Here is a 15,925-nt window from a genome sequence, read left to right on the forward strand (position 1 = left end):
TAGGCGGATTTATGACACACATAATCTGCTGTCATCAACAGTGCCTCTGAATGTTGTGAATAAAATGATCTGTGCATCACTAAAAGGTGAACACAGGAGCCGCCTGTCGACCCTCCTGTGAGCCTGTGCTGACCGCGTGCGGCTGGACGCTGCAGTTACACCTCCCAGCACACGGTAAACAACTGACGTCACTTCCGCTCTGAGGTTTCCAGCCAAACAAGAGGAGCAGGACAGAAACATCCAGAGAGGAAACATCTCTGAGAATGAAGGTGAGAAAGAGCCTTTTCTTTGCATTTCAGCCTTTCACTGTAACAGCTGGAGCCGCCAGTGTCATATTCATTAACGTTACAGCGTGTCTGTAAACAGAAAGGCACAGCCTGTGCATGGGCAGACTGTCGTTGTGTGTCTGTGTGTGTTTTTGTTGTGTTGTACATTAATTTCAGCTTCATGGGGAACCAGCGCTTCTCAGATCCCTGCGATAATTTGTGGTTTGTTTATGATTTGTTTTTTTTTTTTGTTTTTTTAGCAAAAAGTAACAAGCTAACGATAAAGAGCAGAGATAGATGCAGAGGTGGACAAGCTCATACGGTTCTGCTGTCCAGAAACATGATCCAGGTCAACCAAGGGCACATGTGTGCAGTGCATGACGGTAACGGCACATCAGACATTCAGATGAATGAATCTGCTCTTTTGTTGTGAGAATTAAACAAAACGCTGATGACGCACGCTTTACGTGGGAGCTAGGCTGAGGTTCACCTGAGAATTTTCTTCAATATTTTCTCCTGCTTCTTTTTGTTATTTATTATTATTTAAACATAGTTGAATACATGTGTCACCATTCTGTTTTATGGAAAGGTCTGGGCACCCTTTACAGTCCGAAACGCTGAACAGCACCTCCAGATGAGGGTGTGCGCAGTGTGTGTGTGTGTGTGTGTGTGTGTGTGTGTGTTTGTGCGTGCGCAGTGGGACCTCTGCTAACTCAGTGCTGCTACTGTAGCTCTCTCCATTCACACCGCCATGTTAAACCTTGGATCATTTCTATGTTTATAACACTTCTGAACTGTAGACCTATTTATTTATATTCATTTGAACTGACACGCTTTATGGTTTCAGAACCTTGGACAGCAACCAATGCACACAGTGACTCTATGGGCTCTATTGCCATGACATCATTTCACATGATTGGTGTTTCAGCTTTTAATCTGTCTTTTAGGAATTACTTAGTTTACTCTCATCTCATTTTGATACTACAAGCACATATAATGTATTAATATCCTAAAAGATGTTTGATAAAAAAAAATAATTGTTCTTTATTAAATAAAGTGGTGCCAAAATAGATACTCCCACATAAATATAAGATTAAAAAGAGCCTTGCTGTGGCACTCCAAAGAGTGGTCACATACTTCTTGTTTGACTTAATTATCCTTGAGATGTGTCTCAAACTTGATTGCAGTCCACCAGGGCAAACTGAAATGACAGGACATAGTTTAAAACACATTTGGGTATATAAGATCCCACAATGCAATAAGAGATCAGTGTTGAATTTCAAACAGGGTCAGTCAAGAAACTGCTGTCGACAGCCTCTTTGGGACTATCTCTTCATCACTCTCAGCTCTGTTTTTTCTGTGCAGAACTATTTTCACTCTGTAATGTCAACAGTCCTTGTTGATTTTTAGGTGCTGACTTCACAGCAGGAGGTGGAGGAGGAGAGCGGCTTGTCACCTGTTGACACCAACAACCACCACGATTGTGAGGACAGAGAACAAGAGGAAGTTCTCTCCTGCCTCCAAGAAGAACATGCAGATGGTGAGAAAGCACATTCATACATTAGGTCTCCGGACGTAGAAAACGTCATGCCCACTTACTCTCTAACACTTTTTCAGTTGCAGATATTCTAATTATGATATATATTGCTGTAAATGCAATGTATCAAGGAAAGTGAGCCTTAAATAAAGGAATGTTATTACCAAATCATTTTACCAAGTGAAATTAATTTACTTTGCAAATTGTGTTGAACGTAGGGCAGGCAACCATTCAGTTGTAACTTACCTAACATTAGCATTGGACTAAAACATACATAATATTCACAATTACATTTTCAGGGAAGATTGAAATTATCAGTGTTATTAACTCAGTGTCTTTCTTTGTGTTTATGACAATCTGAATAATTCAACCGTTTGTCATGCATCACCTTTGTGCTATGAAATTATTGAATGTACAAAAGCAAATGGAGAGGATGCAAGTGGATGTCAGTTGTTAAGAATACACAGAAGCAGTAAGCACACAGGCCTGCTTTTATAGGTCAAGGGCCTAGGTGAGCTAAATGAGCCAGTCAGTCTTCTGAGGTTGACCAGAACAGCCCAATGGGGATTGAAGAGATGCCACATAAATAAGGAATAAGAGACAGGTGCTGAGCTGTTCCCTGCAGGAGAAAGGTAAAGGGCCTTTGGTTAGAGCCATCTTGATTAACATGAGAGACATGGATAGACCAATGTTCTTCTATAATGTGAAAATGTCGGTGGATAATTTCTGGGAAACAGATGGTGTCTCAGTGCCATCCTGCAGGGAGAGCAACCACAAAACCAGCTGAGCTCTGGAAAAATGTAGTGGATTTCTACACTAACTGTGCTGAGGAGAGTGCTGCAGAGCATCGTTAGGGGTTCTACTCTTGTGTCCACCACCTGGCCTGGTTGAGAATACACAGTGATGCTCGTACAACTACAATCAACCAAACAGTCTCTCTATATATTTTGTGTTTTTTTCTAACTGTGTGGATGAATAAATGACTATCTGCCAAGCACCATGTATATATGTGCTCACCTGCAATTCAACATCCTTTCATTCAGTGCTAGGATATTATTATACTGAGAGCACAATAGGCTCTCTAATAATGTTAAATGATGAAACTAATATGAAAATGATGAGAAGAGGGGGTGAGAATCTCTCATTATAATCAGAATCAGCTTTATTAGCCAAGTTTGTGCACACAAACAAGGAATTTGACTCTGGTTCAAGATCTCTATGTACCAAAATTTTAATATAGTTAGACTTTTAAAAAAGGTAGATAGGAGGTTAAAAGAAAGCAAACAAATAGAGAAAGACTAGAAAAATTCTATACATATATATATATATATATATATATATATAGTTTTAATATATACAATATATACAATCTGTGAACTAGTGCAATTGAAGTGCAAGGATTTCAGTATAACTGTAACTGTGAAAATGGTGTGACACCTTACATGAGGTATGTATGGATGTGCAAATATAAAAAATAGTATTATTGCACAGTGGTTATGTCTGCCACTCTATGGCATTAGGAGTTCACAAGAGCAACACCCTGGGGGAAGAAAGTGACTCTGTGGCAGGTGGTTCTGTAACAGTTTTATCTCATCACTGACTCTCTGTTACTTTCTGCTCCCTCTTGTGCTCCAAGTGCTAAATATCATAACATTGTTTTATGTAGCCCCTAGGGCTTTTATTAACATAAAAGGTGCATGTGTCTGAATGGCAAAAAGTCATCAGTTTAATAGACAGATGATGCCAGTAATGTTACTTATTCTAGATTTCAAATGTGCTCATGGTTTCAGTGTTTTGGTGCTTAGTGGAGTTAATTGCCACGTGTTGTTTTTCTGTGTTTTTTGATGGTATTTTGGTGGTATCTCTTATCTGTCTGTCTCATTCTCCTGTATCTGTCTCCATCTTTCTCAGACACAGAGAAGGACCACCCCAGGACAGACGGAGGAGTCATGTGGAGAGTGGGTGGCGGCCTCTTCAGCATGACACGAAACGTTATTGGTGCAACCCTAGGGGGTGTTGCATGGGTAGGAACTAAAAGTTTCGAGCTCACCAAGACAGCTGTGACCAGTGTGCCGGCAGCCAGCGCAGGATTGGTTAAGGGTAGCGTCTCTGTAGTTACAGGAGGTGTTGGAGCAATGGGATCTGTGGTGGCAAGTAAAGTCACACCAAAGAAGAAAGACAAAGCTGACTGATGGACTCTGTGTGTGTTTGTGTGTGTGTGTGTGCGTGGACTGGTATTATTCATGTTGTAGGGACAGAATCTGTTTACATAGTCACATTGAGGGGGCTGAATGTCCTTATGGGGACACAAAATTGTTCCCCAAAATGTTGTGGCAAAGTTAGGGCAAGCGAACGAATGTAAATCAGTGTAAAGTCCCCTGAAGTGATGGAGTGTGGGTATAATGCAAATGAACAAAATATCTTAGAAGTTGAGATCATTGCGGTTCTTAAAATTGAAGCAGTGTAATCAGTCATGCAGCTACAAAGATACAGAGAAAGCAGCTCAGTTATTATCAATGAATATCTGCTACACAAGGGAGCACAGGCATCAATGGTGCAAAAGTGCAACAAGCATGCACAAAATATAAATGCCCCATGGGATATGGGAGCATCACATCAAGAAATGGATATGTGGCAGAAAACACTTGTCCAATCAGAGCTTGGTATGTACATAGTAAAATATGCCCTAACAAACCCAATTGTTTAGCTGCTTGCAAACCAGTGAGTAGCACAGCAAAATGATGCATGAGGTGCAGACAGCAGGGCAGACAGCAGTCTCTCAAGTTGAAAAATATCAATGATGATTTATACAGATCAGACAGGGATAGAATTTTTGTGATAGATTTCAGTATTTCCACAGCCACTATATCTGCTGATTCTGTTCTAGCCTACCTATATAAGAAATTTGATTTATTTATTTCAGATTTACTGTATGTTTATATTCTGTATTGGGATTGTGTACCTTGATATTATTTCCTGTGACCTCAGTTCATTTTCCTGTGGACTTTGTGGATCAAACTAGCACTGTAACTATTTGTTTATGGGTCTATGATTTTCTTGAATCGTCTCCTGTAGTGAACTCTTGATTCAATTTCACATTACATAAAAACCCAACCAATCCCTTATGAGCAAGCACTTATCGACAGCGTAGAGGAAAAACTCCCTTTAACAGAAAAAACCTCCAGCAGAGCTGGGATCAGTTTGGGCAGCAATATTCCTTGACCGGTTGGGGTGAGTGGATAGAGGAGAGAGAAAAAAAAATTACAGCAACAATAAACAACAAATAGACACTGCAGGTTGGTGGGGCCAGTAATTGCAATATACAGCTCCAGGACCAGGGACACCTGCAGAAGGTACAGGGACAGAGAGGACAGATACTTCTCTAATCTAGATTCTTTTTAGCAAACGCACAGCAGATCTTCTGAACATTCAAGGCTGAAATGTGGCTATAGGCAAGTAAAATGTTATACTGTATGTGTACAGGGGAAGAAGATTTGAACTGTGAATAATTACTGAATATGTATTTGGATTTAAAGCTTTTCTTTCAAGAAAATTATTTTTTTACCCTTATATTGACTAACAGAAGTTTTTCAGTGTTACAAGACGAGCAAATTTTGTCAGTTGGCCAGAAACAAACACTTAGGTTTTGATGCTGATGTTGCTGGGTGTTTAACAGAATGTACAGCTATATTTTGGGGACTTTGTTTTGGAGACTGTGTTCCTCCAGTTGGTTTAAAAAATGGGTTATGAACAAAGACATACATCAGCTGCAGAATAGTCTGTGATATGAAGATAATCTTATGTCAGTGAACAGCCTGTCCCTGATAGTATGAAGACCAAACCCAGTATTTGTTTGAATTTTGTAATCGCACTGTTGCTGTGAAGCTATGTTTTTTTAAAAGTAAGAAAAAAGATCCTGCATTTGCTGCATGCCTCAGAATGCTGTTTCACATACACACTAGGCTTTCTTCTCTCTCTTCTTCCTTATTGTTACTTTATGTTGCTCTTTCTGAACCTGAATACTCTGTTACTATGACACTTTTCAGACTGAAGTAATTTTCTCTATCAGAGTTATTTTTGCAAATGGGATGAGGATTATTCTATAATAATAATAAAACAGCTGTGTTTTCTGTGAAATTAATTATATCTTAATTGCATAAACTGCAAGACAATCATATCACAAAACATTACGGCAATGAGACGTGTTGACATTACAATAGCAAACAGCAGCAACACATATGGCTAAAGATGGCCATCTGATGTTGTGCATGGCTCTGCTTTGGAGGAGCCACATAAAGGAGCAGGTACTACATTAGTCTGTGCAGGTCCACAGTATCTACCATTCCATTCTTTCAATTCTTTTATAAATCTGCAAAAGAAATATAGTAAAATATATAATCATTACTAACGATCCCAGTGTGAACATGTCAAATCAAAGAGTCGTTTGAGAAAAGAGGTTTTATTGATTATCTGTTAAACTGTTCAAAAAATACACATTTATCAAATCTACAGGACTGCAGTGCATTACAGGATAGCTGTACAAATTTGCAAGCTTAAAAACTCATCAGTAAAAACAAATTCCACCAGTTGTCTTTAATTAAGGAAAACTTTCACATTTCTCTTTGTAGGAAGTGTTATTTATGTGAGTAATAATGCATTTGGTCATTTTTACATTCATAAATTGTCTACAGGTTGAACCTGACAGTGAAGGTTAGTATCTCTGACTATACATTTTTTTTTTAATTCCATAAAATTTAGCTTAATTTCAATTGCAAAAATATCCCATCTTCCAATAAGGTGCATGCATTTAAAAAGCAAACACAAACCAGAAAGGAACAAAAAAAAAAAAAAAAATGGGCTTGGGTATTTGTGTTTATTTGATTTGTTTCAAGAAGTCAAAGGGAATTCACAGTTATTTTCTTTTTTTAAAGCCTACACAAAACTAACTACGCTGACTCCGAGATGAATTGCATTAATGACTGATTCAATTCGGTTCAGGTAGGTGGGAGGGGGAGGCTAGTGGATGCAGTTGGTTGTCAAGTGTAACTAGTAGTTATGTACACATTGGATGTACAGTGAATCACAGAGTACACAGAGCTATAATTACCATATCTCAAATGCATCCCTCAGTGTTCAGAAATCCACCAGCTTGATACACCCAATATGCCATACCTATACTCACTATGCACTGAGAGGGAATTTAAACCTTGGTGTTGATCAGCAGGTGTCATGTCTTAAATAGAGATACTCTGTTTATGTCAGTGAGTCTGATCCAAGCTATTTTAAATCAGAGCCCAGAGTCCCTTTCTGTAAATATCCTGTGAATCCACTGTCTACCACACAGACTGTATACAGAGCTGAACATATAAATCTCACAAGCTGCAATTACATTACATCCATGTGGTAACTGTATTAATATTTCAGTTAACAATTCACATTATGACAAGATATTTTTATGTTATGACATATTTTTGTTTTTATTACTTTGTACCAAATTATTCTGGATTCACTAGAAACTTTCCTTGTTGAAACAACATATCAGTTTATGTTTTGTATATCCCAAAAGAGCATGTCTTGTTAAAAGAGAAGACATTGCATGAGCTAAGAAAATGCCCATATATTTGCTTGGTATTATGTAGATGAGTATGATTTGCTAAGAAAACCCAAGTAATTTGACACTGAATAGAAATATTTTTCTGTCCATTAGCTGTCCATTAAACCATTTGAATTCAAAACCTTTTCAACATTTGAATAACAATTAAATTTGGTCTTTTCACACGTTTTCTTGATAAAACAAGAGAAAGTGATATGTTGTTACAACAAAAACTTCTTGTTATACTATATACTGACAGAATCTTTTGCATTTGTATCAAGTCAAATGTATTTATATAGCCCAATATTAAAAATCTGAAATTTGCCTCAAGGGGCTTTACAGTCTGTACAGTATACAGTAGCCTATGTTCTTAGAGTTTATCAATATATCACTATTACACAAGAACAATTTTGTTATGAGAATTGTTACCTGGTACCTAATGAAAAACTGAGAAAATACTGTTTTGCCATTGTGGCATCAATACACTGTCATATGTCTGTCAAAAACTGCACATGGTGAAACGTGCCAATAAATGAGCATATTGTAATAAATGACCAAATTACATGATTAACTGTTACATCTGATTAACCATAAATATGGAAAAGAGCTGTAACGGAGGTAGTTGATTGCTCTGTGGGTAAATAAATAAAAAGAAATACATAAGAGATTGCCTGACCTCTCCCAGTCCCCAGGTAACACTGATTCCAGAACAGAGAGCTTAGTTTTGAACAGACTGATGACACAGTTGTTCCTCTACTTCAGACATAGCAAGGATATCCTCAGTTCGACAGCTCTGACTATATAATCTCTGCTCCATAAACTACAGTACAGTATTGCCCTGTCTTGCTGGTTATTTACATCCACATTGGATGTATATATGTCAGCACTTCAAAAAAATGGGACAAACGTCCTGTCTTCCACCAAAGAGTGAGAGAGGTTCCTCAGTTCTCTGGGGTGGAAGACTGTCTTGTATCCCAGGAGCTCCAAAAGTGGTTGGCACGCAGTCTGAGTGTAAACCACCATGTCAAAAGATAGCTTCACCCTCCAGTTCTCTGCATTAGCAGCAGAGTCTCGAACTGTGGTGAATTTTTGCCGGGATGACAGATCACTGCTGCCACGGGTGTTGTTGATGATCCAGTCCTCCACACTGTGGTCCAGATCCAGACCAAGGAAACTGTAAAGCTCTCTGGTCTTCTGCAGAGGAAACCTGGCCAAGTCTTCATACCTGACCATGTCAAAGAATGAAAAGAGGGTCATACAGTACAAAAGCAAGACAAAATAAGTCGTTTTTCAGTACCTATCATCATTACATAAATAAACCATATAAGGTTTAGGTACCTTAAATAAAAAACAGTGTTCATTGTTGCTGGGACACAAGATTCTGTCATCATTCCGGGGTGTTTCATAATGTGTATCATGTGTATTGTGTACATTTTTAAAAGGCCTAAAGATGTGTTAAAGAAGAAACACGTGGTTAAAACAGATTTAACTTCTATGCCGCTTGGTTCAGACGTTATCAGGTTAAAGTGCCACATGGTGGCACTGTCTGCAACAGAAACATTAATTCCCTGGTTCACTGCTGAGTCATCATGCTCACCAACAGGCAAACAGCCCCCTGCTGAGGATGACTGGAATTCATCAGAACTGAGCACTTTGGTTTATACTGTGAACACGGAGTTTATTTCCACTAATATTTTCCCCAGCCTTCTCACCTGAGCAGCATGTACCTCCCCCTGAGCCAGGCGGGTCTGGCCAGGCCCGTGGAAACAGACCTGAGAAAGTCCTCACACACTGTGTTGATCTGTCCCAAGTCCAGATTGTGAGGCCGACGTCCAGTTGCTCTCCACAGACGCCACAGCCGGTAGGTGTCTCGAAATGTCTCAATACGAGATGCCAGGATGCCACGTGGATCTCGAACAAGCTGGACCACCTAAGCATGACAAAGAAACACATTCACCAGGAATGCACTGTGGCTAAACTGTAAGCAATAATACAGAGCTATTTGAATGATTCCATACATCAGCTCGTTTAAACATCTCTGGCAACAGTACTTTACTACTTATGGCAGCCGTAGTATAGGAAAAATTGATAGTGAGAGCATAATACTTGCCGTACTACCACAGTGGGATTGCCATGGCAACAGCAACCTGTGTCTCTTGCTGCCCCTTAAATGATCTAGATCATGTGGAATGGCAGAAATTATGCTTTTAACTGATTTCTTGTTTTGTGTGCCACAATATACAATATACAGTGAGAAGCTATGGACACATCATGTAATATCTATGTAGCTGAGGTAATTAATTGAGTGACCAAGTTATATAATGGTTCATTACGTGTGTGTGTGTGCTCATCTAGATCAGTGAGGTGCCTTGTTATTTCACAGAATCAAGCAAAGCATTACAAGTTGAAATTAGAAAAGGCAGGGGCAGTTAATTTCTCTCAGAATGAGGCTGCAGGGAGAAGCACCAACTGAAGGTCAGAAGATTACACGAGGGAAAGTTATTGTTTTGATTATGCATCCTCTGTTCTGAGTGATATTTGGCATGAGCTGCCGAATTCTATAAAGAGAAAAGTGAGTCTGATCGGGGGGGGGGGCTCTCTGCAGAAGTGTCCCCAGAACTGGTCTGCCAGTTCTTGACTATGCCTCCATCTTTTCTTACTTAACACTTCAGAGGCAACTTGAGGCAATGACAGGGGTCAGGATCTGCAATATCTGCGGAAACATAGGAGTCGAAGTCGTGCAGAGGGGTGGTCAGCTATTTTCAGGACCTTTGGCTTAGCTCTCAATTTCTGGCACTGAAGGTAGTGGTCGTAGTGGTGGCGTACTGCTTCCCTACTCCTTAGGATCCCGAACGGGTATCAGAGGTCCGCAAAGCTGCATTCTGGTCCCGAACGTTACAGCATGTTATTGTACTGTAGGATGAAGAGTTTAAGTGGAGTACTATTAGGTACACAGTGTACTCCGATTAGTCTGGTGCTGAGGTCAAACTGGGGACAGTGTAAGGAGGACTTATCAATGAGATGGATTTGCTGGACACAAGAGCTTTGTATTGGTCGGGGAAGCTTTCCATCAGAGCTTGGTGTAGTATAGTAGTTTCTGCTGCCTGGAGGTCCACAGCAGAAGGGGACTCAGACTGCCCAGTTGACTCTCCAGGGGGTCGGCATGAAGCTTCAGTCAGGTCCATGAATATTGAGAATTGTGTATTGCATCTATAACAGGGGTAATACTTGTGGTTAAACTGCAGAACTTAGTTTCGCAAATCTCTTCCACGGCTGCTCCTGCTCCTGATGGCATAACCGGCCTTTTCTAGTTTCTCAATCAGATGTTGATTAAAAGGGGGTTCTTGGAAAGTTGGTGTTCAGAGCTTTGATATTTGTAACGTAGACATGTTCTTAGCTCTGAGTAGTGGAGTGGCGTACCGCTGTATTGAATTGAAAAGATTTCTCCTCTGGTAGTCTTCTCCACTAACACGCGGATAGCATCTTGGTCTTGCTTTGATCTGGTGACCACCTTCTCCCTAGGAAAGGGTAGAATATCCAGCTGCCATAGTTTCTACCTGCTGGGTTCTGAATGGTCTGAGCCAATAAACAAATGTGGGGTGGACATTCTGAAGGAGGGGTATCAGGAGGCCCCTTAGGTGCCTGTATTTCTTCTGTGGGGCTGATGTCGTATACGTATACTCTGCTAGGCCTAGATGGTTGGCAGTGAAGGCATATTGCCACATTGGTTTACACCACGAAGAGGGGACAGGTGTTTGTGGCAAGGCATCAATGTTTCTTTAGATTGCAGTCCTTAGCAAGGTGGGCACACTTCCAACATTGCTTGTGGTCTTTAATCCTACAAACAGTCTGTTCTCTTGTTGTTCTGTGACTCAGATAATGGGCTACACTATCACATTAGGGGCAGTGAACCTTCCCTTTGTTCTTCACTTTTGGCTGGGAGATGACTGATTTGACCTTGTAGATCGTGTGCTCTGAGCCTAGCGTGATTGCGGCTTGGTGAAGTCCATGTTCTCGCCTTCCATGAAGGACTTGGTCTGTGGGGTCAAATTCCAGGCAATCTGCTTCCATCTGCAACCTTTCTGCAAACTCCAACAAGTACAGGATTCTTCCTTTGTTGGTATCTCCTAGATCTCTGCTGTTGTGGGTGAGGCAATCTATTTAGCAAACACCTTACATTTCATCCACTATGGAGCTATGGTGGTGGAAATGAGTAAGACTGGATAATTGATTGAGGGTTCAGCTTAGGGCAGGGTAGCTCTCTGGTAGCTTGGGAGAGGTGACTTGGTGCCATGGTCTTGGTGTGTTCAGGCATATGAGCATGGATTGTGTTAACTCTAGGAGGGTGCTCTGTTGGTTTCAGGAGGGGAGCCAAAGGTGGCTGGTATTGTGATGCTGCCCTTGAGGAGTGGACTGAACTGTGGGGGTTGGTTCTTAGCAGGACTTACCAGTTCTAGGAGCTGGGTGAGTGATGAGCGCAGTTGAGTGATATTATGGAGGTGGAAGTAGGAGGGCCTGGTGACATGGTCAATATAAGCGGAAAAGGAGAGGGTACTGTCAAGGGTGACACCCAGACTCTTTACCTGAGGGGAGGGGGGAATAGTGGAGTGATCAATGGTGAGAAACTATCAACTTTAGAGGATGTAGATTTGGAACAAATAAGTACGAATTCAGTTTTATCACTGTATAATTTGAGGAAATTGTGAGAAAACTGAGCCAAAATGAGACCAAGTAAGAGTAAGTATATAATGAACAGGAGGGGGGCCCAGGACAGAGCCCTGGGGAACACCAATATTAACAGATGAGGAATGGGATCTGTGATTTTTAATTTGGACAAACTGGCTGTGGCCAGAGATGTACGAATGAAACCAGGTGAGTGCAGTATTGATGATACCAATTGAAGATAAACGGTCAAGGAGCATGGAGTGTGAGATTGTATCAAATGCAGCAGTTAGATCAGAATAGTGATGAGTCCAGAATCTGCAGAAAACAGGAGGTCATTTGTAATTTTTACCAGGGCTGTTTCAGTGCTATGGAGGGGGCGAAAGCCACACTGGAATTGTTCATACAAATTATTGTTAGTAAGATGATTATGAACCTGAGCAACAACTGTTTTTTCTAGGATTCTGGAGATAAATGGTAAATTGGAGATGGGTCGGAAATTATTTACGTTTGTTGGATCAGAACTGGATTTTTTGAGGACAGGTGTGATTATAGCAGTCTTTAGTGATGATGGGACATAACCAGAGAGAAGAGACGAGTGAATAATATAGGTTAGGGTTAGGGTAGAGGGTCCAGTTGGCAGGTATAGGGCTGTCAAAATGAACGCATTAATAACGCGTTAAAGCAAACTCAATTTAACGGCACTAATTTTATTAACGCAGCACACATTTCCTGTTTGACTTGTGGCCTAGCCCATAGTAGGAGCGAGCTGCCCTGTCATCTGAAAATGTAAGCAGGCTTGTCTGACCAACTGGTTCAGTGCAAAGAAAGAGAAATAATGGGAACTCTTCTACAAACATATCCAACGTATTTGAAACATGTCTATGTTGTATATGCTGTATGTTTAGGATAGTTTCACTAATAATAAACATGCATAAAGCATCCATGTTTGTCCAAGCCCATGTTGATTAGAGTATTAAAAACCTATTAAGTATTAATTTAAGGTACATTTAGAACAGATTAAAAACGTGTGATTAAGTTGTGATTAATCACGATTAATTGATTGATTGATATCCCTAAAATATAACTTAACCAAACAGACTTACAATAAATCCTTCATTCATTTGCTGACACTGTTTCAGAGGAGTGATGATTCAACTGTATGAACGCAACACAGCACACAATAATTTACATAAGAGGCCTGTGTGGGAGTGTTAATTATTCAAACTGCTGCTGTAACTCTGCAGTCACACTAGATAAATAGTCTAGACTCAAAATTACAATAAGTGATAGATAATACCTGCTTTCATGTCTGTGCCTTTTTTGTTTGCCTTTTTTTAAGTAAGCTGATACAGTACATCTAATAGATATTAAATATAGTACATCTGCATGTACATCTGTTATGTCATTTAAAATCTTTCTAATGTTGTGTCTGTGCTTTATGATGCTCAACTAGCCAGGTCAATGGAGTCTCACTCATTACATAATACTGTCTATCACATTCAGCACTAGCTTAACTAAGGCTATTGGCACATGTTCTGTGAATCTCTGATGGATATTTTTCATGTCCATGTGTCTGGTCATGTGTTTGGAGTCGTTGTCACAACATGTTCAATCGATACCACTTTAGAAGTGCATTGATTGCTCATCTAACCTTCCATCATTCAGTCCACTGTGCTCTTAGCTACCAAAAAGCTGTTAAATGCAGCCTCTCGGCTCCGCAGCACCACAGCAGTCAATACAACAGCCAGTCACGTTGGAAAAATCAGCTGCTCACTCCATCTTGGTATCATTACTGAATGTGTCTGCTATTGAAGCCACTAAAGAATCCCTTCACTTTTAACTTTTATGCATTTGCATAAAATCCCATACATGCAGAAAACCATCTTATATTTTGAGACTCTTCACACAATCAACAAATACACGTTATCTAAAAACAAACTTAACCAAGAGCAAAATCAAAGTGGACAGAAGCATAAGTTAATGCCTACATAAAATCAGAACCTAGTTCATTTACGCTTCTTGCTATTTACATCAGACATCACCCTTCATCAGAATCAGACACATGCCTGAAAAACCTAAAATGAACCCACAAAAATCAGCCAGGTGTGTGCTCCTACATGTGCCTTCCTACTGATTATGACACCTGTACTTCTGCATATTTTTACACAGTGAGCTGAGACTTTGTTCCCTAGAACATACAGAGAGATTGACAAGATTGGATTTTTAAAATTTTATACAGTTAACAGCAATTCATCTGCATCAGATCTGTTTTTAAGCTTTTGAACCTTCTGCATTAAGTCATCCCTTTAGATGTGGATTACTGGTCAAAATGCATGTGTTTCCACACTACTACTTAGTATGAAAAACACCGCACCAGAGCACAATGGCATCAGAGGTTTCTAACTCCTATGTTCATCATACTTTCCAGAGTATTAGTTGGACTTAGCAAAAAATGTGTTGTTGAAAGGCTTTGGTGTATAAGCTGTCGTTTTTGCTTTATGCCCAGCATTTGACTGGCTACAGATCTGAAGTTTATTGCTCTGATCTGAATGGACAATAAATGTAACCGTATTAGTAACAGATGTAATTAATTCTATACCTTCAGGTTGAGTCTGGGGTCCTCAATGAGCGCTCTGAGGTCGCTGACTTGTGGAATGCGGACTGTCTTGATGGCTGCGTGGCGCTTTGCTCTACAGGCATCAGCAGCCAGTGACACATTGAGCGGCCCACACCTCCTCACACACTCCCCTTCATCAGCCAACACCAGGTTCTGCTCGTCTGGGCCCAAAGGAGCCTCACATACAGGGGGGGAGCACAGAGACTGGCCTAAACACAGGACACATACAGTAAAACAAACTGTAACACAACAAGTGTTACTCTCAATAATATGTGAATGAAAGCAGAACTGTTGTCTCTCACTGGCTCCTCGTCTGAACAGCTTGTCAGTGGAGTGGTTGGTAGGACGGGGTCGTATGTAACTCTCCAGACTGTTGAGGTGACAGTGGTACAGAGACCTCAGCAGGTCTCTTGCTGCTCCCAGCATTACCCTCCTCTCAGCCAGGTTCCGACTCTGCGCCAGCCGAGGAAGCAGTGCCAGTTGGACGTGGTACAGTGGTTCAAACAGGTAGAAGAACTGGGATATGAAAAAATATCAAAGACAATATACAGTATGACAGTTCCACTTAGAAACCGAATTATATAATTTTCTAGGTACAATCAACAAAATAACCACCATATTTCAGTGGGTGTTATTACTGCCAGTCACTTTGTACCACAATTGTTGCTGAGCTGATTAAACAGGCAGTTTGTATTTTGTCATATAGATGTGTGGACATTTTAGCTTCGATGTGCACCTAAACTGACCTTTATAGATCATGTCCATCTCAGAGATGATCAACTGTCAAAGGTCAATTAACCCTGAGAAATACATGTCCAGGTTTTTTCAATTGTATTGTATTTTTTCATTGTTGATAATTTGAGATGAAACGGGTCATACTGTATTTATCCATATTACATCCTGACCTCTGGATGCTGGTTAAACAGCTGACCCACAAATGAGGACCCGCTCCGTGTGGTGGCCAGTATGAGGATGTGGGTTCTCTTCGAGGCATTGAAAGAGGGGAAGGAGGGTGAGGAGGGGGTGTGGGAGAGGATCTCATCGCAGCCTCGATCTGGGTCCTCGAGTGACTGTTGCCCCAGTCGTGTCAGATCTTTGAGGCTGCAGTTGACAGCACGGCCTGCGGCTGCCAGGCCTACAGAGCACAGCAGGCTTAAAGGTTTAGTGGAGAAGGTGCGGATGGCCGTATACTGGATGGCTATGGAGGCTAATACTAGCAGCACCATGGATTTCCAAGAACACTGCAT

At 40.6% G+C, this 15,925-nt stretch overlaps 2 protein-coding genes across 2 annotated transcripts; one reads left to right on the top strand and one right to left on the bottom strand.

The window, feature by feature from the left end:
* The first annotated feature begins 216 nt into the window (after window positions 1-216).
* LOC113133105 (transmembrane protein 263) lies at window positions 217-5,886 on the top strand. Its single transcript, XM_026311680.1, has 3 exons — window positions 217-269; window positions 1,677-1,806; window positions 3,715-5,886. Exons 1-3 carry the CDS (start codon window positions 264-266, stop codon window positions 3,993-3,995), a joined length of 417 nt encoding a protein of 138 aa, XP_026167465.1. The 5' UTR covers window positions 217-263; the 3' UTR covers window positions 3,996-5,886.
* A 2,398-nt stretch (window positions 5,887-8,284) lies between these two features.
* Window positions 8,285-15,925, bottom strand: LOC113133211 (carbohydrate sulfotransferase 1-like). Its single transcript, XM_026311856.1, has 5 exons — window positions 15,584-15,925; window positions 14,981-15,194; window positions 14,661-14,887; window positions 9,109-9,326; window positions 8,285-8,621 (listed from the first exon to the last, which is right to left on the bottom strand). The coding sequence occupies exons 1-5, from the start codon at window positions 15,923-15,925 to the stop codon at window positions 8,285-8,287; spliced, it is 1,338 nt and encodes a 445-aa protein (XP_026167641.1).

This window comes from Mastacembelus armatus, chromosome 6 (assembly GCF_900324485.2).
Source record: "Mastacembelus armatus chromosome 6, fMasArm1.2, whole genome shotgun sequence".
NCBI classification, from domain to species: Eukaryota; Metazoa; Chordata; class Actinopteri; order Synbranchiformes; family Mastacembelidae; genus Mastacembelus; species Mastacembelus armatus.